Source organism: Punica granatum, chromosome 7 (genome assembly GCF_007655135.1).
Source record: "Punica granatum isolate Tunisia-2019 chromosome 7, ASM765513v2, whole genome shotgun sequence".
NCBI lineage: Eukaryota > Viridiplantae > Streptophyta > Magnoliopsida > Myrtales > Lythraceae > Punica > Punica granatum.
In genome coordinates, this window is record NC_045133.1 from 24,908,103 (window position 1) to 24,931,519 (window position 23,417).

The 23,417-nt window shown below is 41.1% G+C and overlaps 6 protein-coding genes across 9 annotated transcripts; 2 read left to right on the top strand and 4 right to left on the bottom strand.

Annotated features, from left to right (window-relative positions):
- Positions 1-1,508: 1,508 nt before the first annotated feature.
- LOC116215284 lies at positions 1,509-2,340 on the bottom strand. Its single transcript, XM_031550929.1, has one exon. It carries the CDS (start codon positions 2,252-2,254, stop codon positions 1,565-1,567), a length of 690 nt encoding a protein of 229 aa, XP_031406789.1. The 5' UTR covers positions 2,255-2,340; the 3' UTR covers positions 1,509-1,564.
- Positions 2,341-4,160: 1,820 nt separating this feature from the next.
- Positions 4,161-7,669, top strand: LOC116215132 (probable GTP-binding protein OBGM, mitochondrial). 3 transcript variants are annotated; one of them, XM_031550727.1, is made up of 8 exons: positions 4,172-4,299; positions 4,400-4,524; positions 4,655-4,798; positions 4,912-5,184; positions 5,587-5,695; positions 6,008-6,090; positions 6,193-6,255; positions 6,374-7,669. In XM_031550727.1, the coding sequence occupies exons 4-8, from the start codon at positions 5,050-5,052 to the stop codon at positions 7,526-7,528; spliced, it is 1,545 nt and encodes a 514-aa protein (XP_031406587.1). In that variant the 5' UTR covers positions 4,172-4,299; positions 4,400-4,524; positions 4,655-4,798; positions 4,912-5,049; the 3' UTR covers positions 7,529-7,669. The 3 variants fall into 3 exon arrangements, with proteins under 3 accessions (XP_031406586.1, XP_031406587.1, XP_031406588.1); XM_031550728.1 differs by lacking the exon at positions 4,400-4,524 and having other exon boundaries at positions 4,194-4,299; XM_031550726.1 differs by lacking the exons at positions 4,400-4,524; positions 4,655-4,798 and having other exon boundaries at positions 4,161-4,299.
- Positions 7,670-9,198: 1,529 nt separating this feature from the next.
- On the top strand, positions 9,199-12,010 carry LOC116215557 (pentatricopeptide repeat-containing protein At1g07590, mitochondrial). 2 transcript variants are annotated; one of them, XM_031551306.1, is made up of 3 exons: positions 9,199-9,329; positions 9,918-10,360; positions 10,624-12,010. In XM_031551306.1, the coding sequence occupies exons 2-3, from the start codon at positions 10,040-10,042 to the stop codon at positions 11,872-11,874; spliced, it is 1,572 nt and encodes a 523-aa protein (XP_031407166.1). In that variant the 5' UTR covers positions 9,199-9,329; positions 9,918-10,039; the 3' UTR covers positions 11,875-12,010. The 2 variants fall into 2 exon arrangements, with proteins under 2 accessions (XP_031407166.1, XP_031407165.1); XM_031551305.1 differs by having other exon boundaries at positions 9,204-9,329; positions 9,913-10,360.
- A 3,534-nt stretch (positions 12,011-15,544) lies between these two features.
- On the bottom strand, positions 15,545-16,561 carry LOC116215252. The gene has a single exon (XM_031550889.1). The coding sequence runs from the start codon at positions 16,518-16,520 to the stop codon at positions 15,681-15,683; it is 840 nt and encodes a 279-aa protein (XP_031406749.1). The 5' UTR covers positions 16,521-16,561; the 3' UTR covers positions 15,545-15,680.
- Positions 16,562-17,395: 834 nt separating this feature from the next.
- On the bottom strand, positions 17,396-18,808 carry LOC116215329. The gene has a single exon (XM_031551000.1). The coding sequence runs from the start codon at positions 18,458-18,460 to the stop codon at positions 17,618-17,620; it is 843 nt and encodes a 280-aa protein (XP_031406860.1). The 5' UTR covers positions 18,461-18,808; the 3' UTR covers positions 17,396-17,617.
- A 2,770-nt stretch (positions 18,809-21,578) lies between these two features.
- On the bottom strand, positions 21,579-22,835 carry LOC116215058. Its single transcript, XM_031550620.1, has one exon. The coding sequence runs from the start codon at positions 22,505-22,507 to the stop codon at positions 21,665-21,667; it is 843 nt and encodes a 280-aa protein (XP_031406480.1). The 5' UTR covers positions 22,508-22,835; the 3' UTR covers positions 21,579-21,664.
- Between the last annotated feature and the right edge of the window lie 582 nt (positions 22,836-23,417).

Here is a 23,417-nt window from a genome sequence, read left to right on the forward strand (position 1 = left end):
TTCGATTTGTATGAGATTTTATTGTCAAAAAAACCTTACAAAAAAATTATATTATAGAAAATATATATTATACACACGATTTGAATTAATAAATATGATAGAAATATTTATATTTAAACTTAAGTTTGAAATACGCAAGAATATTGATCGTGAGAGAAATGGCTTGAGGTAAGGTGAGAAATGAGAGTAGAAAAAAATAGTATAGAAAAATGAAATTTCTCATGCTCTATTTATAGGACATATAGTACGTTGAATTTAGAAGTACCTTTCACATTATTAGAAAAACATTTAAATATTGAGAGAATTTAAATTTTTTTAAAAGGAATATTCAAATATATCCATGAGTACAAATGATGTAGAGGAATATCTAAAATTCGTTGAACCAATACGTACAAAATCTTACAAAATTTATTCTTTAACTTAAATTAAGAGATATATGAATCTATTTCTGTAATGGATGGGTACATCAACTTATATATCTTTTCCGTCTCTTCCGTAATATTTTAAATTTGACAGGATGCCTTTACTTATAACTGCGTAAAAAGTTTTAGGCGGCTTATCGATTTTAAGTCTCTCAATAGTAAATATTTTACCTTATAAAGCGATATCCGACATGCTTTTAAAAGATCTTACAAATAGATCAAGTGCTAAAGAAGGATGAATATTTTCTCTTTTTTGGTTGATGAATGAACAATAAGCCCGTTGTGAAACTGATAATGTGGCGGGATCCAATCATTCATCAAGAATTAAAAGGGGTAATGAACATGGGTGACGATCTCTCCATACAGAGTTATGCATCGATTTCCAATCAATATAATGGCCGGAGAGGCCCAACTGGCAAAAAACAAACCGAGGCCCAACTTTTCCAAGAAAGAAAAGGCCCAACTTTACAAATGAACAGGCAAAGGTAAAATATTTAAAATATAGGACCAAAGGGGGAATTATATGGTGAAACCAAATTTATTAAAAATGAAAGCTATTAGTATTCACCCAAAAAAATAAAATAAAATGAAAGCAATTAGTAATTTTTTTCTATGTGAACCATGATATTTGAAAGTCTAATTGGTCCCGATTAATCCAATAGAGTTAGATCGGCCCACTAAGGGGTAAAACTTCTTTAACGTAGATTTTCTACATTTACAATGACTCGAATCCGAGAACTTACTTAAACGGAACAAACGCCGAACCGCTTAAATTTGATAAGGCCATTAGTAATTTAGTACAAAAGGGATATACGATAATTCCAATAATATCCCCAAATAACGTGAGCTCGAGGCAAGTAGGACAAACGCTAAATCGGTATATGAATGTCATGCTCTGTTGGGTGTTGGGCTATATAACGTGGGAAATAAAGTTTTCAAGAGTTGGTACTGTTAATTAATCATAGCTAGATTGGAATTGATTGTCATGTGCAAAGAACATGAAATGCAACGCAAGCTGAGGTAGATTTAGTGAACTTAATATCGAACGTTGGGTTAAATTGAACCAAATAATGCCAATACATAGTCAAAATTATTGTTCTATATAACATCTACAATGCAGCTTTGGTACTAGCTAGCTGCTCCTAGTAGGTGAGTATATTTAGAAGTGAAACTCTGGTCTGAATCAGCCTCCTGAACATGCATTCGAGCTCGATCTCAAGATCTTCAATGGCTATCTCCACTGCTTCCAACCTCGTGTCAGCACTCTCCAGTGCCGCTCTATCGACCCACGTGTCACTCAAGCTTGGGCCTCTTGAGCGCATGAGCTTCGTAGCCAGTGACCCTCTAGTCGATTTCCCCTCGAGCCATGGTACGGACACAAGGGTCGATGTCGACTCTACAATTGCTACAATGGTCATCCTAACTTCCCTTAGCATGTCAACTACCACATTGAGCCTGTGATCCACTGGTAGAAGATCCAAACCGTCGGATCCACCCTTCATCCCTTTGAGCGAACGCAGACACTTGACCGTCTCCTTCTTCAACTTTCTCTTTATCATGTTGTACGCCGCGATCGGGTTATCTTCGCCGGGGCAAATATCGATGCTGTTTGACCTCCGCAGCGTGATTCGAAGGTCCTGGATGTGGTCTTTCACGAGCAGGAGCACGTCCCTGGAGGTGCTGCAGACGTCGAGCATCCTCAGGGACGCTTCGGAGACATCGTCGGTCCACTTCCCGTGGTGCACGAGGGATTGTCTAATGACTGGTGAGTGGAGGAGGTGGTTGGCGCTCTCGTGGAGGTTTCTTAGAGCTTCAAAGTTCATGTGAGCCATCTTGTACGGTTAGAAGTATAAGGCAAGAAGAAGATGGCGTTGTCGTCGTGGAAGATCGATCTTAGATATGGGGTTTTCGGTTTTGGTTTCGGTTTCAGGTTCGTGCTAGTAATATGCTGATGAGGATGTGTTGAAAATGGGCTTATATATAAAAGCTATACAGTTGAGACAGCTCGGATTATCCTATAAACAAAAACAAAGACAAAGAAGCATGGATGCATACTAATTAGGAAAGGAACATGAAGCATCCTTCATTGTACGGAAGCTGTGTACGGGGGCAGTGAAGGGGAACCGGATGAAGCCACGGGGGAAGCTTCCAATTGGAGAGCTACAAATCGATCCGAAGAAAATCTTAAATGATCATTTCTCATAATCATGTAATAATAGAAAATTAATAATAAATTTTTCATTTTACAAATTCAGAATTCGCTACCCATGAACTTATGCGATCTATGTAATTCACTTTTCTTACTGATTCTCTTTCCGGACGCGTGACTGAAATAGGATCACCGAAAAATTTCTCCACCCGACAAAGAGAGGCAATGGGAGAGTTGTTATGATATAGATGTTTTTGTTTTGTCGGGTAGTTTGGGTCAACCATGGTTGCACGAGGGAAGGATTATAGGACAGGCTGTGTTTAGTAGTTAGTGAGGACACAGTATTTTACAAATAGATCGAAGAGCGCCCTTAGGAAATGGGAGACTTGGGGCATGTTTGGTGGGCAGTGAGCTGAGACAACTGTGCATGGTTGCTGTTTTCTACCAACCGGTGCGACATGGGATCTCTGCACTTAGATCTTCTACAGTCCCCATCTGCGCCTTGCATTGTCTTGTCTGGCGCTTTCAGAGAAACTTTGCGGGGCGGAGATGATTTCGGAGTCGGAACATCGGTAGTGAAAAACTCGTCTAGATAAGGAGGGAGAGATTGGATCTAGAGTACGTCAACTCGGTTGGTGGATCCAGTGAGGCGAGGACCAAGTCGGGGCCGATGTTGTTGATACACTTCTAGGATAGACGAAAGACGAGAGTCGAGAAAACGTTAGCTGGGCTTTCCATGACATCTTTCTCAATCATGAAACTGCTTATTAGATGATCATGAAACTATACAAAGAAGAGACACCACAAGTCACTGCTGCATGCAAACAACAAATAGACTTGATCATGGACAGACCGACCGAGCTGTGCTGGGCTTCGGGCTGTGGTTGGCCTGGAGCTTTTAGTCTGGGCTCATATTCATTATAAGACTATTTCAGTTCATCATTTTCACATAATTGCCACATTATTCAAACACTTACTCAATAAAAAAAAAAAAGACTTACTATTCCGGCCATAGTCTCTATTTTTAAGTATTTAAAGTGGATCTCACAATTTGAATTTTAAAAATAACAGAAAAAAGCAGCAAAATCTAAAGCATGGGGCAGAGGCTGCCACGCGGCAGTTGCCTGTTGATTTCTCATTTGAGAGACGTGTTCCAGTAACAGCATCTGTCGCGCGTCTCTCTTTTATGCCACGTGGCCATGAGAGACTACAACTGGAGGTAATCTAAGCTCTTGATTTTCTAGATTCAATCAATATATATATATATATATATATATATATCGAAAAGTTATTCGATTCCTTTAAAGAACCATTTTTTGTGTCTATATATTTTCTAGATCAATGTTGTTTTTACTCGGAAAAAATCAATCCAATGAAATACCAATACAAGAAGCGATTCTTTAACGCTGTAGCTTCCATGTACATATAAGGTATGATCCTAGAGCACAAGGGCAAAGATATTCCTTTATACGGTCTCGTCGAAAAATTTTCGGAACCGAGATTGCTAGCAAGAATTGGGCCTGGGCCTATTTCATGAACAATCAAAGTTGGGCCTTGTGGGTCAGGAAATAATTGGACTCGGGCCCATTTCATTCCCCCCCCTCTTCTCGCGTTTGATCTCTGTCTCCTCTCTCTCTCTCTCTCTCTCTCTCTCTCTCTCTCTACGTGTGTCTCTGGTCGCTCGTCTGCTCCAATTCAGTCTGTGCGGTTTGGTTGATCTCTGGGCAGGTGAGGGGAGTAATTAATCCCTTACTGAACTGTTGCCCTCTCTCTGTCAGAGCTGTTGCCTTCTCTCTGTTTACTTTTCTGCTGGCAATGTTCCTTTCAGTCTGGTCGTCGGTGGTGCTCTGTTGCTCGTTGTTTCTGCTTGCTTATGCACCTCAGCTATTCGACGAAATGATTCTGCCAGTAGAACTCTTATTCGGTTATTTGGCAGTCCGTGTATGCGTAATGGTAATGTGGGCACAGCAGCATTTCAATTTAGATAACGAAATGTATACTTTGTACGGTTTTCGTATGGAACGGTATGCTACTCATTTTGGTGAAAGAAAAATTCAACCTTTTTCTTCCTACAATGAACCAGAAAGCAGCTAATGGACCACGCAACAAACCCGGAATCTCCAAATAGATGAAGTGAATCCTCTGTGTGAGATTTCTGATATACTGTGTAGTTAAAAGTGAAGCTGAGCTTGAGTTACCCTCGTGGATAATCTGACGGTGGTTGGCGGTAATTACTTCTCTTTATGTGATGAAAATTGTCTGGTATATTGGTGAGAAAAGCTTACATGGATCTTGATATATGGAGCACAAAATGCATTATGGAGCTATATTTGTTTCCAGGTGGCTTTTTGTCCGCCGTTCATGCTCCTTTGGAAAGGAAAGCTTAAAAAGAGCATCATTGCTGTATCACAGAGTGCATGGGCATCTGCCTAAGTTTTAGTGGACCTGAGTTTTAGTGAGGTAGTTTGAAGGAACCTCATGTGGGCATGCCGCATAAGGTCCCTACGGCCCTTAGAGACGTTGAGGACAGCTATAGAGGCTCCATGGCTGTCACAGTCCTTTTGCTCTTATATAGACTCTCCTCAAAAGAAGGCGAAGCTTGCTCCTTTGCAGGTAACATCTCCTCAACTTCCCCCCCTCAGTAAAACCAATGATTCTTATAGGTCGCATAGTCCTCGGAGGATTGTTTTGTGGCTGGGTGATATCCTTCTTATTTAGGTCAAAACAGAAGTTGGACTCATCATGAATGAGAATCCTGTACTTGAAAAATAATTATCATATTGTTCAGATAGCTTCATTCAGCTTGCTTAGGTCCTCCAGAATTTAAGAATCAGGGGTTTTTTATTATTGGTACTTCTGTGAGGTTTATAACAAGGAGTTGCATCTGAATGTTATACTTGTAAGTCTTGAGGACCGGTGATTTTTGGACCCTATCATTGTTTTTTTATTCCTCTTCTGGTATATATCATATATTTTAATTTGCTTTCTGAGATTTTGTCATTTCTGGATGGAAAGGAGAGGAGAATGATAGATAGGTTGAAGCTCTTTGCTAAAGGAGGTGATGGTGGCAATGGCTGTTTCAGCGTTCGACGGAGCCGAGGTGACCGTCGTGGAAGACCTGATGGTAGAACCCTTTTGCAATCATATTTGATTTGCTTGTTCTGTGGGAATATATCCGGTCCCTCACCCGGTCTGTGCCTGGCCCCCTTGGGGCCAGTGAATCAACATGGGGCTTACCCCAAAGTGATGATCCTACAGTCCCAACAGCCAGTAACGGGCCCTCTAGGGGACCAGATAATTCTCTTTTAATTTTTTCTCAGTCTAGCATGACTGCTAGAATTATTGTTTATGTGATCATCACTCGTCTATTCAATATGACCGATTAAAAATGCTCCATTTACATCGTTGTTTGTATTGTCGGTATATTATGGTACAGGGGGAAACGGTGGAAAAGGTGGCGATGTCATTTTAGAATGTTCTCCAGCAGTTTGGGACTTCAGTGGTTTGCAGCATCATGCTGTTAGTGATTCCTTTCTCCTTAAAGCTATTTCTTTACAATAATTACACATATTCTTTCTGTAGAATGGAGAATTTGAGTGGCTTTTCTCTTTGTTATTGCAGAATGCAGGTAGAGGTGGACATGGAACTTCAAAGAACAAGATTGGGACTCGCGGAGCAGATAAGGTTTCTCCTTTTTGGGCGTTCACGGAAAAATAAATCTGAAGAATTATCTCGTTGTCTTTTCCTTGACCAACTAATTGAAATTGGAAGTGTCAGTGAGGAACTCTTTCTGATTTTATAGGTCGTCCATGTTCCCGTTGGAACTGTTATTCATCTCTTGAAGGGGGAAATCCCCCGTCTGGTTGAAAAGGACCCTCTCGCAGATCCTGATCCGTGGGATCTTCCTGGTTCACTTGACACGCGCCCCTCTGAATCTGATTACCAATCTCCTTCAGAAGACCATGAATCTTCTGAAGAAGCTGAATCACAGCATAAGAATACTTGCTCTTCTTATCCTGGGAAAAGAAGTTCTGAGGACAAAACAAGCATGAAGCAGCAGTTCATTCAAGACAATAGAAATGACGCCCTCTCATGTTCAGCTCATTCCACTGAGTCCCAACTGGAAGGGGAGATTGAGGAAGAAGAGCAGATACTGTACAACGTTGCGGAATTGAAGGAAAAGGGTCAGCGAGTTGTCATTGCTCGAGGAGGAGAAGGTGGCCTGGGTAACGTTTCTTTGGGGAAATTGTCAAAGGACCTGAAGCCTTCGAAACATGAGAAGATGAACGATGACGATGCACATGATTCTGATGATCATGATGATGAAGCTTCCTCCAGCACAGGTTGCCCTTGTTCCGAATCAGTCGTCATATTAGAGCTCAAGAGCATCGCTGATGTGGGCCTTGTCGGGATGCCAAATGCAGGCAAGAGCACCCTCTTAGGCGCCATCTCAAGGGCTAAACCATCAGTGGGGCACTACGCCTTCACGACCCTCAGGCCCAACTTAGGTAACGTGAACTTTGACGACTTCTCCATAACAGTGGCAGATATCCCGGGCCTGATAAAGGGGGCCCACGAGAACCGTGGGCTAGGCCACACGTTCCTCCGCCACATCGAGCGGACCAAAGTTCTCGCCTTCGTGGTAGACTTGGCCTCGGGGTTGGGTGGTAGGAAAGGGAGTCCCCCGTGGGAGCAGCTCAGGGACCTGATCCTTGAGCTCGAACACCATCAAGAGGGGCTTTCTTCTCGTCCTTCATTGATCGTGGCCAATAAGATCGACGAAGATGGTGCTGAGGAAGCATACGAGGAACTAAAGAGGAGGGTGAAGGGAGTTGTTCCAGTCTATCCGGTTTGTGCGGTTTTGGAGGAGGGTGTGCCTGAACTAAAAGATGGTCTCAAGAATCTTGTTACCGGCAGGGAGTCATACGTACTGAATATCAACGATATTGTGGTCTGACTGATTTTCCGTCTCCGATGCTTAAGGTTTCCATCTGTAACATGTCAGTTCATAGATCCACTACTTGTTGGGCGGTCAACAGAAAATGAACTTTTTATGGAAAAATATACATATCACCCGCGGCCTTTCTTTGCTTTTCTATTTTCACCCATTTTCTTTATTGTTTATTTTTCTATTCTCACCCAATACCTTCGACCGTTTTTCTATTTTAACTTGATAATTTTTTTTGTTTTTATCCTTCCATAACTTTTTCTAGTAACTTGAGCTGAGCCGTAAAAAATTATGGGATCATGCTTAAATAAATCATCGCATGGCAATTTAATTCTCTATTTGAATTAAAGTGAGCTCGATTTATAAAACCGGTTTTGTTCATAGCTCTAATTAGGTTTTTTTGCAATTACTTTGCTCTTGAGAAATTAAGTCATCTTCCTTCCTTCTTCCGTACTAAGCGACTGAGATGAGAATTGTTCTGGCTTCGATGACTGCAGCTCCACATACTTTATCTTCAATTTTCACCTTAGTGAGTGGGGAATACTTGAAGGCCAGGAAGGTAGGTTTTGATGTTTAATCTCTCTCTCTTTGCTCCATTCAAAATTAAAGGATTTCCTGATGAAATTACATTTTGGGGAGTACTGATATTCATAGGTTATTACATGATAGTTGTTGAGGACTCACAACATATTCGTGAACATATTGCACCAACCACGATTGGACAAAGCCAACAACTTAATTTTGATGTAATTGCACAAATATAAATTGTAGAGGCAGATTTTGGCCTTGAAATTACTGTCAAATTTGTCTTTAAAACCCTAATTCGCCCCATGTTTTCTCAGAATAGAGCAGATACATGAGGAGATAATAGATGCAGGGAAAAGAATTAGAAAAATAATGAAGAAAGAAGAACCAAGAGAAGAGAGTATGGAGATCAACGAGCTATGTATGTAGAAGAAATAAGAGGATGGAACGTTGGCTTGGTTTTCATCACTACCCTTGTCGGTTCATTTGATTGTTTTGATTCAATAAATTTGATGCAACCGGTCTAATTTTTGCGGATATGGCACACCAATTTAGTACATTTAATGGAAAATGTAACTTAAGGTGAAAATAATAAAGGGGCCGAAGCTATTGGGTGAGAATATAAAAAAATAAAGAAAATGGGTGAAAATAGAAAAGAAATGAAAGCTACTGAACTGATGTATACTTTTCCCAACTTTTTATGATATAGTGCTGGATTTTCAGCGGTCCATGTATGTTATTTTCTTGTAATTTCTCTTTCTATATCAACAAAATGTTCACAGATCCACGTGAGAGGTATTTGCTTGCAATCCATATGTTTGAAACCCACGTGAAGCACTTGTCCTCGTCACGGTGAAATTGACATTTGAATCATGAATTATAAATGGATCGAAGGGGCTGGGGGAGGTTGTCGCTCTCCCAAAGATTACTTATGCCGGAAATTTACCTTGGGCTGGCCCCCTCCTCGACCTAAGTTCTGCATCTGTCCTAGCCTTGAATGCGTGTTAGCCTTAGCCATTATGCTGAGTACACGTCGTAATCTGGTCCAAAAAAATTTCGGAACCGAGATTGCCAGCGAGAATTGGGCCTGGGCCTATTTCATGAACAATCACCTTTGGGCCCTGTGGGTCAGGAAATAATTGGACTCGGGCCCATTTCATTCTCCCCCTCTTCTGTCGTTTGATCTCTCTCTCTCTCTCTCTCTCTCTCTCTCTCTCTCTACGTGTGTCTCTGGTCGCTCGTCTGCTCCAATTCAGTCTGTGCGGTTTGGTTGATCTCTGGGCAGGTGAGGGGTGTAATTAATCCCTTACTGAACTGTTGCCCTCTCTCTGTCAGAGCTGTTGCCTTCTCTCTGTTTACTTTTCTGCTGGCAATGTTCCTTTCAGTCTGGTCGTTTTTCCTCTGTGGCGTGATGTTTCTGCTTGCTTATGCACCTCAGCTATTCGATGAAATGATTCTGCCAGTAGAACTCTTATTCGATTAATTGGCTGTCCGTATATGCGTAATGGTAATGTGGGCACAGCAGCATTTCAATTTAGATGACAAAATGGATACTTTGTACGGTTTTCGTATCGAACGGTATGCTACTCATTTTGGTGAAAGAAAAATTCAACCTTTTTCTTCCTACAATGAACCAGAAAGCGGCTGATAGACCAAGCAACAAACCCGGAATCTCCAAATATATGAAGTGAATCCTCTGTGTGAGATTTCTGACATACTGTGTAGTTAAAGGTGAAGCTGAGCTTGAGTTATCCTTGTGGATAATCTGTTGGTGGTTGGCAGTAATTACTTCTCTTTATGTGGGGAAAATTATCTGATATATTGTCGAGAAAAGCTTGCGTGGATCTTACTTGCTTTTGAATTTCCAGTATAGGTTTAGTTTGGCACGGGTTGTAGACCGTGTGATCTCCACTTAACTGACTGAGATGCTCGGAAGATGTCGAGTAGGAGATTGTTTAACTCGTTGCCTACCACAGTGAGAGCAGCAAGACAGAAATGCGAGCCCTGCTTCTCCTTAGGCAAGGAATTGGGCTCGTTCGGGGATTGCATCAAGCACGTGCTGCGACGTCAATTGTCAGTCGGGTTCATGTTACTTTTCTCTGTACCTGGACATCACCTGTGCTTTCCGAGGAAAGTTTAGAAACAAAGGAACAAGCCAAGTGCTTATCATATAGAATAGAGAATCTTCCGAGAGGAGAACCCATTGGTTCTGCATGTCAGAGTTGGATGGCCGACGGATTTCCCATCCATAGAGGAGATGTCTATCATGCTATAAATCGGCTGAGGAAGCAAAAGCTGAATAAACGGGCTCTAGAGGTTATTGTTTCCTTTATTTATGATCTCTTTCTTGTGTAGTAGTCATTATTTCTTATCAACTTTAAAAGTGAAATATGGTAAGCGCGTAAATAGTTATAAAGTCATTGAAGCTATTCAAGAAATTATTCTAGACTTCCTTTTGATAAGTTATTGAATATGGAATTTCTAATTGATAATGATGAAGAAACGGGTGGGGCTTTATGTTGATGCAAGTATGGAATTTGACATTTTTAACTCATAATAAGCATGTTAATTTCTGACAGATGATGGAATGGGTTATTCGTGAGAGGCCATACAGGCCCAGGGAGCTTGAGTACTCTTATCTGTTGGAGTTCACGACAAGACTTCACGGGATTCCCCAAGGTGAGAGGCTCTTCTCGCGGATCCCTTCGGAGTTTCAGAAAGAATTGCTTTACAACAATTTCGTGATAGTTTGCCTAGAGAAGGGCGTAATAAGGCTTCCTTTAGTCTACATGAGGAAAATGAGGGAGCTAGGCTACCCTATCTCGTATCTGGTTTTTAACCGCCTTATTATTCTCCATTCCTCCTCCAGTCGTAGAAAATTCATCCCAAAGATCCTCACTCAGATGAAGGCCGATAAGGTGTCCCCACACGTTTCCACCTATAATATCCTCATGAAAATAGAGGCCAATGAACATAACATTGAGAGTCTAGTCAAAGTTTATGGCGAAATGGATCGAATGAAAGTCGAGCCAAATGAGGTTTCTTATTGCATATTAGCAACTGCTCATGCTGTTGCAAGGCTGTATACTGCCGCCGAGGCTTATGTCGAGGGTATAGAAAAGTCTATCACTGGGAATAATTGGTCCACGCTTGATGTCCTCCTTATATTGTATGGGTCACTCGGAAAGGAAAGACAGTTGGAACGAATTTGGAGCACCGTGAAAGAGTTGCCCAATGTTCGGTCCAAGAGTTATATGTTGGCAATAGAAGCATTTGGGAGGATTGGGCTAGTTTCTCGTGCTGAAGAGCTGTGGTTCGAGATCAGTTCAGCAGAAGGCCAGAAATTAACGGAGCAATTCAACTCGGTAATTTCAGTTTACTGCAGGCACGGGCTCATCAACAAGGCATCGGCTCTTTTCCGACAAATGGCGGACAATGGGTGCAAGCCCAATTCAATAACTTACAGGCATCTCGCTTTGGGCTGCTTGAAAGCAGGTTTAGTAGACGAAGCCCTGAAGACTCTTGATAGAGGGTCTCAACTGAGGACAAGCACAAGAATCCAGAGATCAACGCCGTGGTTAGAGACCACATTTTCAATGATAGAGATTTTTGCAGAGAAGGGGGATGTCGATAATGCGGAGAAGTTATTCAAGGAGCTTGCTCTAGCAAAGTATACGAGATATACGTTTGTGTACAATACATTGATTAAGGCATATGTGAAGGCAAAGGTTTATGATCCGAATCTCTTGAGAAGAATGATCTTAGGAGGGGCAAGGCCTGATGCTGAGACATATAGCTTAATGAAACTCTCAGAGCAGTTTCGGAGATAGCATTGTTCTGTACTGATTTTGTGTCAATGTATTTTTGTATCTTCATAATGTAGAAGCTATCGGTTGTACATTATAAGTTGTTTCCAGAATGAAATTCCAGGCAAATTTTGAATCATGGTTTGGGAGTTGGATGATGTACGACAAGGAAATCAGATATTAAGTTAAATAGGAACAAGCTTGGGATATGGTATTCAATCCACTCTGTATTGATGTATAGGTAATCCTGCATATTTACAATGTTGCTGTGCAGGCTACAAAGACTATTGATGGAATGCTATCAGTGTATTGCCACCGGTGATGGCCAACAAACAGTCTAATGGTTGAGGATGTTGAGAAGTGTAAACCTTGTTTTCATCAAACACTGGAAAACACATTCTAAAACCTTCCCGATTTCCCGCATGCTCGAATCCAGCGCCTCCAATTGTTTTAACACGGTGTGTACTTGTACACTGCTGTCTTTGCCCGATTATAGAGCATTCAGCTGGATTTCCAATTCTTCCAATTCATTGGCATCTTTTTTTCCTTCGCAAGATACTCGTTTTGATGAGAGGACCTTTGAGACCAATGACCTGCCGATTGATCTTGTCTTTGGCTTCATGAGGAAGCAGAGGAGTGACTTGAACACCAACATGCTCATCTTTTCAGTTTCTTTTAGGATGTCAAGAGCAGCTTGCTCCTGCTCAACGTCTCTTTGTTGGAACTTCTGCTTCTCCATCTTTCTCAAGCTCTGCAGTGTCCTGCAGAGCTTTTTTCATGTTCTTTCTCGACCTGATGTATATCTCGAGCTCATCTGCCAATGTAGCTTTCCTACGGAGGGATGATTCCAATTCCCGGAGGCTTCCCTTAACCTGCGAGAAGGCTTCTTGGAGGGTCCCACAGACATCCAATGTCCTTAGAGATCCATCCAAGAAGTCTTCAATGCTTTTCCTGCTGTTCTGATTGGACAGAGCCTGCTGTCATGAAGCCAGTCATCTACACTGTCATGAAGATCCTTGAGGCCTCCCAATTTTTGGCACACTGAAGAAGAGGAGGATGCTGCTTCTGAGGATTGTAGCCGACTCAACTGCTCCTCGAGACTAGCCGTTAAAAGGAGGCTATCGAAGGTAAGCTGTTCGAGCGGAAATGGCCCGTCAATTCAGGTGTTCGTGCAGACATTTTTTAGCGAAGATGAGGAGATTTACCGGTGTAGAAAGCGATAGATCATTTGCTGTAGAAAGAAAATGCCAAGATCCACTGTTGTAGAAAACGATTGTCGTGGTTCCCAAACAGATGTGAGGAATCCCCACACCGTAGGCCCTCGGGTAGAAAGTGAGGAACGTAGTCCTCAACGAGAGGTAAGAAAACCCATCGAAATTGAAAGTGAGGACCCCTTTACTGTAGAAAGCTAGGACCCCATAGGATCCTTCGGCATAGAAAGAGAATGCCCCTTAATCCACTAGTGTAGAAACCAGAGGCCTAGGTCCTCTGAGAGTAGGGCGGCAATGGCGGTAGTCATGTAGATAGAGCATCTTGTCAAAGTTGAACCTTATAAACTGAAATCCTCGTGGAGTGCCTTCTTTGCTCTCTGATCAGGGGTATAAGAATGAGGAGGGCTTTGCGAGCGGCCTTCTCGACCCTGTCGCTGAAAAAATAACAGCAAGTGTCCCGCTTGAATCAAATTCTCTATGTCGTTCTTCAACGCCTGACAGCGCTCAGTGTCATGTCCCCAAGCTTTATGGTAGTGACAATACTTGTCGGACTCGCACCCAAGTCTCCTTTCTTAAAAACCTTTGTTGGAGTGGCTAGACCTTGGCGCTCAATTTCATAGAGCACAGTAGACCTGGACTAATTGAGGGGTGTAAACTTTTCGAACTGTGGAGGTGGGCGTCGCTCCACCTTTCTGTCACTCCCGGGATGGTCCTTTCGCTTCTCTCTTGCACATTCATTCTGACTCGAAAGAGTTTCTTCCAGGGCTATGAACTTCTGGGCACGAGTTGCTAGATTAGCAAAGTCCTGCGGAGATGTAACAGTGAGACTCTTCTTAAGCGCCCTTTCCCGAGACCTCTTTGGAAGGCAGACATCCCTTCGTGAGGGGTCAAGCTCTCTATCTCGGTGATGACCTTGATGAAGCACTCGTACCATGCTCGAAGTGTCTCTCCCTCTTTTTGCTCCAAGGTGAATAACTCATTCAGATCACTTTTCACTCGCCGAGTTGCTGCGAATCTTTGGATGAATAACTCATGCAATTGCTTGAAGCTGGTGATGGAGCCAGGAGACAACGAGTGAAACCAGTTGGAGGCAATCCCATTGAGGGTCATAGGAAACAGCAAGCATTGGAGGTTCTTGGAAACGCCTCTTTCGAGAAGCGATGTGATGTGGCGACGCACATGGTTGACTGGATCTGTTTTTCCATCAAAAGGAGTTATTTGAGGAAAATTAAATTTACGAGATACCTTGGTGTTGAGGATATCTGGCGACAAAGGGGATTTAAGGTTTTTGTCAGGAGATGGAAGGCCTAGTTGCCTTCGCCCAGTAGAACATGTGGGTTGACAATAGAGGCCTATCGTCAACACGGTCGTACATTTGGGGCCTCCCTTGACACTCGCGATTAAAGGATCCGCACTCGAAGGCAGGCCTGTTGAGCGGAGATAGCTCCTAGATTTACTAATGTCCACTTCTGCAGCCATTTTGCTTCAGATGAAAATGTTTCTTATGTTGCCAATCTTTGATTTGCAAATGGATTTTTTGAGAGAACTTGCCAGATCCAAAACATGTTTCATCTCGTGTATATAGATAAATATAGTCTTTGAAGCATCCCATCTTCCCCGCTTGCATTTTCTGTCATGTCACGCAGCGTCAGACAGATAGCCAACAATGTTCCGTCGGCTTTGGATCTCGAAGAGATTGATATTGATGCAAGTGTACTGCCATTCTGCTTGGACAAAGACAACTATATTAATGCTGCTATCAGGTAAACCTAGTATCAATGATGCAGCCAGGGGACAAGTGGAATCTGTAGGACTTTGAGCTCGTGGAAATACGCTGACAGTCGTTGGATGTGATTTAAAATACTGCCACTTACAATACAAATACTATTTTACTGATAAATACGTGGAATAGGCCCATCTTCTGAGGCTCTCTCTGCGCTGCCATGTTTCGAGATTTCAAACAATACAAGTATGGCCTCGTAGTAGCAGTTATAATTAATAGCCACCAGGTCGAGCTTGTTTGCCTCCATAAGCTCAAAGAAGATGGGAGATTGCCAGGCAAATAACACAGATTAAATAGTTCGAGATACCGTATCACTTGGGATGTGGAATTATTCAAATTTTCTTACTTACCTGCTCGAAGTTAAAGCATAAACTCTATTCACAGTATAAGCTCATACTAGCTCTAGCAATGCATCAGTCTCGCCTATATTTTACGCACAATCATTTATATGCAGAAATAATTATGTGATTCAAATGTGGGATCTATGAAATATTGAACTAGCTCTAGCTAGTTCAGCAAAGTGCTCAAGTAATTTAACTTCTTAAAGCGATTACCACTTCAAGTAAACGACCTCAGTAATTTCATCATGGGAATCGGAAAGTATTCACATGCTGTTACATACTCAGTTATTGGGATTGGCGAATATGTTTTGATGACTAAGGATTGATATGGAAAAGGTTTCATTCAGAATAAGTTCAGATAGAACAGTATTTGATTTAGCATAAATCAGTCGACTCTTGCTTTTATGTTTAATGTTTCACTATACAAGCTACAAAACTGTTGATGGAATGCCCTCAATCCTAATGAATATCTCCCATCCAAGAACAATAAACTGTCTAGTGGTCGAGAATGTTTAGAAGGGACACTCTCGTTTTCACTAAACACCTGAAAACACATTCAGAGACCTCCTCGATTTCCCGAATGCTTGATTCTAATGCCTCCACTCGTTTCTGCACATCATGCATTAGAGCATTATTGTCTTTGCCAGATTTATGGAGAAGCAATGCACTGTCCAACTCTTCTACTTCACTGGCATCTGCAGCCGCTTCAGAGGAAACGCGCTTAGATGACACAAGTTTCGAAACCGAAGACCAGCCATTGGATCTTGTCTTTGGCCTAGAAAGGAAGCAGAGAAGGGACGCAAACACTGAAATGCTGATCCGTTCGACTTCTCTTAGCATGCCAAGAGAAGCTTCTTGCTCTACCTGGGTGTCCTTTAGGATGTTTTGCTTCTTGTCCATCTTTTTCAAGCTCTCCAACATCCTGCAGATGACTTTCTTCATTTTCTTTCTCGATGCAGTGTAGACGCCGAGTTCATTTGCCGAGGCAGTCCTCCTCCGGAGAGAAGATTCCAATTCTCGGAGGCTTTCCTTCATCTGTGATAGGACTTCAAGGTGGGTTCCGCAGACATCCAATGTCTGCAGAGACCCGTCCAACAAGTCTTCTGCGCATTGCCTGTTGTTCTGGTTGGACAGAGCCTGTTGGGCGAGGGACAGCTGAAGCCAATCATCTACACTGTCATAAAGATCCTTGAGCCCTCCCAACTTTTGGCACACTGATGAGGACGAGGATGTTGCTTCGGAGGATCTCAACCTTTGCAACTGCTCCTCGACGGTATTGCTTAGAGGGTGAGTGCTAGAAGGCAAACTGTTCGACCGGATGTGGCTGGCGGCCATTGTTCTCTTTACAAAAGAGAAGTTTCTGTGTCTTGGTGAAATTTTTGATTCACAAATGGCTCTGGAGATGACTTTGAAGCCAGAACCCCTTCCTCTTTGTTTATATAGACAGGCTACGGGTAGCCATTAAAAGCATCACGTTCTTCCACGCTTTCATCTGCTATTATGTCACAGATCATTAGACAGAGAACCGACAAATAATCGTCAATTTTGGATCTTAGAAATAAATAAGAAAGGTCTAACTGATAATAATAATGATGCACACGGCGAGAATATGTGATAAAGCCATTACCGCATCCCCACGAACGCATTGCCTTGTCATGTTGTGGATCTTCAGACAGAGAACCAACAGCGCCTGGGGTTTCAGATCTCAAACTATGATTCCTCTGATTAAGGATGTGTCTAAAGGCTTTAAATATTGACGCCACATGCAATGTGCTGCCATTGTTCTTGCCCAACAGGACAAGCGGAATCTGTATACCTGTGAGCTCCTGTATCATCTGTTTCATAAATGCAAGAAATGATAATGGCAGATCATTGCCATTATGTTGTTTAGAGTTTTCCAACCTGCTAAGTGTGATATGCTCATTCTGGTGAGAAGACTATCACATCCAAAAAATAATTGTTTTTGTTCAATAGCTCATGTGGCTTAAGGAATATTTTAATTTGGTCCTTTGGTTTTATAAATAAAATATGCATGCATATCAGTCGATGCATTCACATGTCCACATGATTTAGTTGATAATGTGAATTATATTGATAGTAGTTGTAGATCTTGATGATCTGGTCTGCTTTTGCAAGGACAACTGGAATGTTGACAGCCTTGAGTGATTCTATCATTGAAGAGGTAAATCAACGAGAGTTTGTAATGAGTAACAACAATGAGGGTAAGTGTTTACTTTAGATCTGATTTTGATGATAGAAGCTAATTGAGGGCAGTCCCGTTACCGCACAAGGCAATATTCTGAAGGTCAACGAGCAGAAAACAAATTGAAAGATGGCAGGAAAAAAAACTCAGGATAGAGAATTATATCAAACATGTTTGTTTTTACAATGATTTTCTGTACAAGCTACAAAACTTTTGATTTACAAATTGACTAGTGGTTGAGATTGTTTAGAAGAGCGACTCTCGTTTTCAGTAAGCTCCTGAAAGCACATTCAGAGACCTCCTCGATTTCCCAGATGCTCGACTCTAATGCTTGAACATGCTTCTGCACATTGTGGATTAGGATATTCTTGTCTTTGCCCGATTTCAGAACGAGCAATTCAGTGTCCAACTCTTCTACTTCACTGGCAGTGGTTAGCGCTTCACGGGAAATGCGCTTAGATGATACAACTTTTGAAACCAAAGACCAACCATTGGACCTCGTCTTTGGCTTACAAAGGAAGGAGAGGAGGGACTCGAACACTGAGAGACTGATCTGTCCGACTTCTCTTAGCATGCTAAGAGCAGCTTCTTGCTCGACTTTGTCTTCCTTCTTTAGGATATTTTGCTTCTTCTCTATCTTTTTCAGATTCTCCATCATCCTGCAGATGACTTTCTTCATCTTTTTTCTTGATGCAATGTATGCGTCGAGTTCATTAGCCGAGGCAGTCCTCCTCCGAAGAGAAGATTCCAATTCTCGGATGCTGTCCTTCATCTGTGTTAGGACTTCAAGGAGGGTTCCGCAAACATCCAATGTCTGCAAAGACCCGTCCAACAAGTCTTTTATGCATTGCCTGTTGTTCTGGTTAGACAGAACCTGTTGTGCGAGGGACAACTGAAGCCAATCATCTACGCTGTCATAAAGATCCTTGAGTCCTCCCAACTTTTGGCACATGGACGAGGATGAAGATGTTGCTTCGCAGGATCTCAACCATTGCAACTGCTCCTCGACAGTATTGCTTAGAGGGTGAGTGCTAGAAGGCAAACTGTTTGAGCGGATGTGGCTGGCAGCCATTGTTCTTTTAAGACAGAAGTTTCCTTGTCTTGGTAAACTTTCCGAGTCACAAATCGCTCTAGACTAGAGAGGACTTTGAAGCCAGAAGCTCTTCTTCTTCCTTTATATAAAGGGGCTATGATAACCGTCAGAGCATCACATTCTTCCACATTTGCATCTGCTATCATGTCGCAGATCATCATCAGACAGAGAACCGACAAGTCTATCGTCAGTTTTGGATCTCAGAAATAAATATATACACTGAGCACACGGTGAGAATCATTTGTTATTTTTTTTTTAATTTTACATTGATGTTTTGATAATGCGATGAGAGACAAGAAGCATCTTTATGACTGGGAGGTTGTGTTAGGCTTACAGTCTCTGTTGTTTTCTTCATGCAAAAAGGTTTCTTTAGTCCCAAAGTTGTCAGATGTGATAACTGCGTGAACAATGTTCTGCCAGAGATGCTATACAAGTCACAAGGTCTTCGTAGACTCTCCCAGTCTATTTTTCTAGCGGACAGCGGTGTCATGTTTGGAATTCTTCGACAGCACCAAATATGCATTGCCCATGGCAGACTAAAGAAATATCAACACCTTTTCTTCATGCCTCCTCAAGGAAGGCCTTCACCAGGTCCATGAATGAATGTGCTTTTTATGGCTGAATGATTCATGTGGCTTAACGAGTAGGTTGCATCAGTCATCTGGTTACAGAAGTAAAATATGATGAGTGCCACTACATTTACCAGTCTCCATGATTTAGACAACAATGAGAGTTACCTCAAAGTGTAGATCGTTAGGCAGAGGCTGCATGATCTTAATAACATCTTTTTCATTCTACTCGGTAAGTTCTTGGTCTCGTTTCTGATTTATTTGCATCGTTCTGGTTTTGGTTTAACTATCCTTGAGAGAGAAAAGCTAGTAGGCTAGTTAATGGCAACTCTTTGTTGGGACATTTACTGACCAAAATTTTTACATTTTTTCATTGTTCTGATCACTAGGATGCTATAGAATCGAATTTGGTTGAATCGTTTGAAAGATATCCTGTTTTAAGTTTCTGCAAACATGATGAAAAGTGATTTTTTGAGCCGGTTTTCTGATCTGTTTTCTTCGTCTTTTGGACCTGTATTTGATTCTAACGCCATAGCCTGTTGTTTGATAGACACCTAAAACGCCAAAATCCGAGTTTTGTGGAGATAGAAACACTCTTTTGAAGTTGGCCTGACAGACAGTTCCGGCCTGCCCATTCTAGTGAAGCACAACAACTTCAGGAGGCTAGTTTTATGCTTCCTAATGTCCGATTTTAATGATTTTTACATGTACAAATTCGTATTTCGATTTCCTATTTTCTGTAACTTTCTGGGATTTTTCTGAAAATATAAATATTTAAGGTATTCTTGGAAATAAATGAAATTGTCAGGTTTCTGGCCTCGTGAGAACTCTAGCATGCATTTGGATATTCTGTTTATAATTCCAGAAAATTAAAAAATAATTTTTATATAAAAAATGAATGCATTTGGTTTCGATTAAGTCGATTTTGGTCTTTCTGAAGAAAAAATTATTTTTCTGAAACTTTGGATCTTGAATCATAAAATTGATTTTAAAAGTGCTGAATTCTGTTTCGAACATCTTAGGCTATTTCGATCGAGTTATGACCTTTAGGCGGTAATGAGGGGTATTTTAGTCTTTCGATTTCAGAAACTGTTCAGCCTATATAGGTTATATTAAAAGTTAGAATTAATAGTGGCCTTATACTTCTATTTTAGGTTCATTTTCTTAATCTGAATCTTTGTCTGTGAGTTGATAAATTCGGGGATAGCAAAAGCAAGTAACCCGGACTCATTTCTATTGTTTGCGAAATATGAAATGGAATTTCTATGCATGTCATGAAAATTATTCAAACTGCTATATCATTGAAAGATAATTATTTTTAATTGAGCATGAAATGATTTGTGATTTTCAAAATAAGGATCAAGTATCGGAGCTCATTGACAAGTGATATTGTTTTATTGAATCGGTTTTAGGACAAAAAGATTATGAAAATTGAATTTTTGATTTACGATGGTAGAAAATATTAATTAATTATGCTTTATGGTATTATTTTGAGTATCCGAAATTATTTAAATATTAAACTATTAATTTCTGATTATTGGACAAAAGTGATTTGAAATTGTAAAATACTTTGGATGGGAACTGTTTGGATTATTGACACATTCACAGTAATCGAAAAGTATTTGTGATTATGGAATTCATTGGAAATGGAAGTATTGCGTTTTTAAGGCTCATTTGCATACTACATTATTGAGTATCGCGATACTATATTGTTTGGACCGAGCCAGCGGCAGATCTAGTAGTTCAATGTCTGGACCGTTACTAATAGGCGAAACTAGTATTAGTGGACCATTATCAGCGGTAAATCTGGTATATGTAAGTACGGGACTGTGTGACAGGATGAAATGGCACCGTAGTGCTTAAGGCAATGAGCAAAATTGTTTTTGGTATCAATGTTTGAAATCGTATTTATGAATATGTTTGAACGTTTATATCAGGTGCATGACTTACTGAACCTCGAAGATATTTGTTTTATTCAGATGAGATTTTGTGGCTGCATGTTTAAATGAATAGTTTGTAACTTATTATCATATTGTTTATGTTTATGAAATGTTTAAAAGTAAATTTTTATAATATTCGATGCTTAATCCGGTAGGAGTGAGTTTTAATTACTTACTGAGCATGTGGATTGCTCACCCTTTATTATATTTTTCCCCAGATTTAGGTTCAGGAGAATTTCAGAGCTAATGCACTAGGATATCGTACCATTGGGTTATTTTCGTATTTGTTAGAATTATGGAGTTGTTAGGAGTTTTAATGGTATAGAGAACTTTTACTCTAAGATCTCATTATGAACCGACGTATTTGGAGGTTATGTTTAATAAAGGACAACTTTGGATCGCAAAGCAGTTGGGTTTGGTAGATGTCTTTGCTTGCCCAGAGGTTTGTCTTGACCTTTTAGTGAGCAGCCAGTCACATTCCAATTGCTCGAAAATGGGGCGTGACAGAATGCGGTCAATATGATCGGTTGATCCAGAAGAGATATCGAAAACAAAGGTTTAATTGGAAACATGTTCAGAAGAACAGTATTTGCTAGCAAAGATCAATTACTCTCGCTTCTGAATATTACAATGTTTTGCTGTACAAGCTACGAAACTGTTGATGGAACAAGACTCTAGTGGTCAAGGATGTTTAGAAGGGAAACTCTCGTCTTCACTAAACTCCTATAAACACATTCACAGACCTCCTCGATTTCCCGAATGCTCGACTCTAATGCCTCAACTCGCTTCTGCACATCACGCATTAGAATACTGTTGTCTTTATTGGATTTCATGATGAGCAATTCAATGTCCAATTCTTCTACTTCACTGGCATCTGCAGCTGCCTCACAGGAAATTCGCTTCGATGACACCACTTTTGAAACCAAAGACCAACCACTGGATCTCGTCTTTGGCTTGGAAAGGAAGCAGAGGAAGGACTCGAACACTGAGATACTGGTCTCTTCGACTTCCTTTAGAATGCTACGAGCAGCTTCTTGCTCCACTTGGTTGTCCTTCTTTACGATGTTTTGCTTCTTCTCCATCTTTTTCAGATTCTCCATCATCCTGCAGATGATTTTCTTCATCTTCTTTCTCGATGTAATGTATGGGTCGAGTTTATTTGCCAAGGCAGTCCTCCTCCGTAGAGATGATTCCAATTCTCGGAGGCTCTCCTTCATTTGTGACAGGACTTCTCGGAGGGTCGCACAAACATCCAACGTCTGGACTGATCCCTCCAACAAATGTTCTACACATTGCCTGTTGTTCTGCCTGGACAGAATCTGTTGTGTGAGGGACAACTGAAGCCAATCATCCACGCTGTCATAAAGATTCTTGAGCCCTCCCAACTTTCGGCACACTGACAAGGACGTGGATGTGCCTTCAGAGGATCTCAACCTCTGCAACTTCTCCTCGACAATGTTGCTTAGAGGGTGAGTCCTCGAGGGCAAACTGTTCGAGCGAATATGGCTAGCAGCCATTGTTTAGACGGAGAAGTTTCTTTGTCTCGGCAAACTTTTTGATTTGCAAATGGCTCTAGAGAGGACTTTGAAGCTGAACCTCTCCCTCTTTGTTTATATAGAGGGGCTATGAATAGCCTTTAAAGCATCACATTCTTCCACGCTTGCATCTGCCATCATGTCACAGATCATCAGACAGAGACCGACAAGCCATCGTCAGCTTTGGATCCTAGAAATAAATAAGAAAGGCCTAACCGATAATAATAGTTATGTACACGGCGAGCATTATACGAGATAGCTATTACAGCATCACCACACATATGTTTCATGTTGTGGATCTCCGGACAGAGAACCAACAAGGCATCGGGTTTCAGATCTCAAAAGATCTTCTGAACAAGATAGGTGTCCAAAAAGATTTAGATAATAATGCACACAGGCAATGTGCATCAATATTAATACTCATGCATGAGGTTCTTATCTTCTCGGACAAGTGGAATCGTTACAGCTGTTAGCTCCTGTTATAAATTATAATAATCTTCTGTTATATATTCAAGAAGGCATATTTTATGCCAAGAGTTGTCAGAAATGATCAATTACCTGAATTATTGCTATTATGCTGTTTCGAGTTCTCCCACCTGCTGCATATTATATATGCTAATAAGGGTGAGAAAGCCATCACGAGGTTCATGAATAAGCCAAAAATAATGGTTTCTGGTGATTAATTCAACGACTTAAATAATAGTTTAATCGGTTGTTTGGTTTTGTAGGTATAATAAGATGCATATGATGCATCAGTTATTACTTTCACATGATTCATCAATAATCTGATTTATATTCACAGTTTTTTCCAATCTTGATGATCTGGTCTGCTTTTGGGAGGACAACTGGTATCCTGACGGCCTTGACTCAAACGATTGTAAATGAGGTAAAA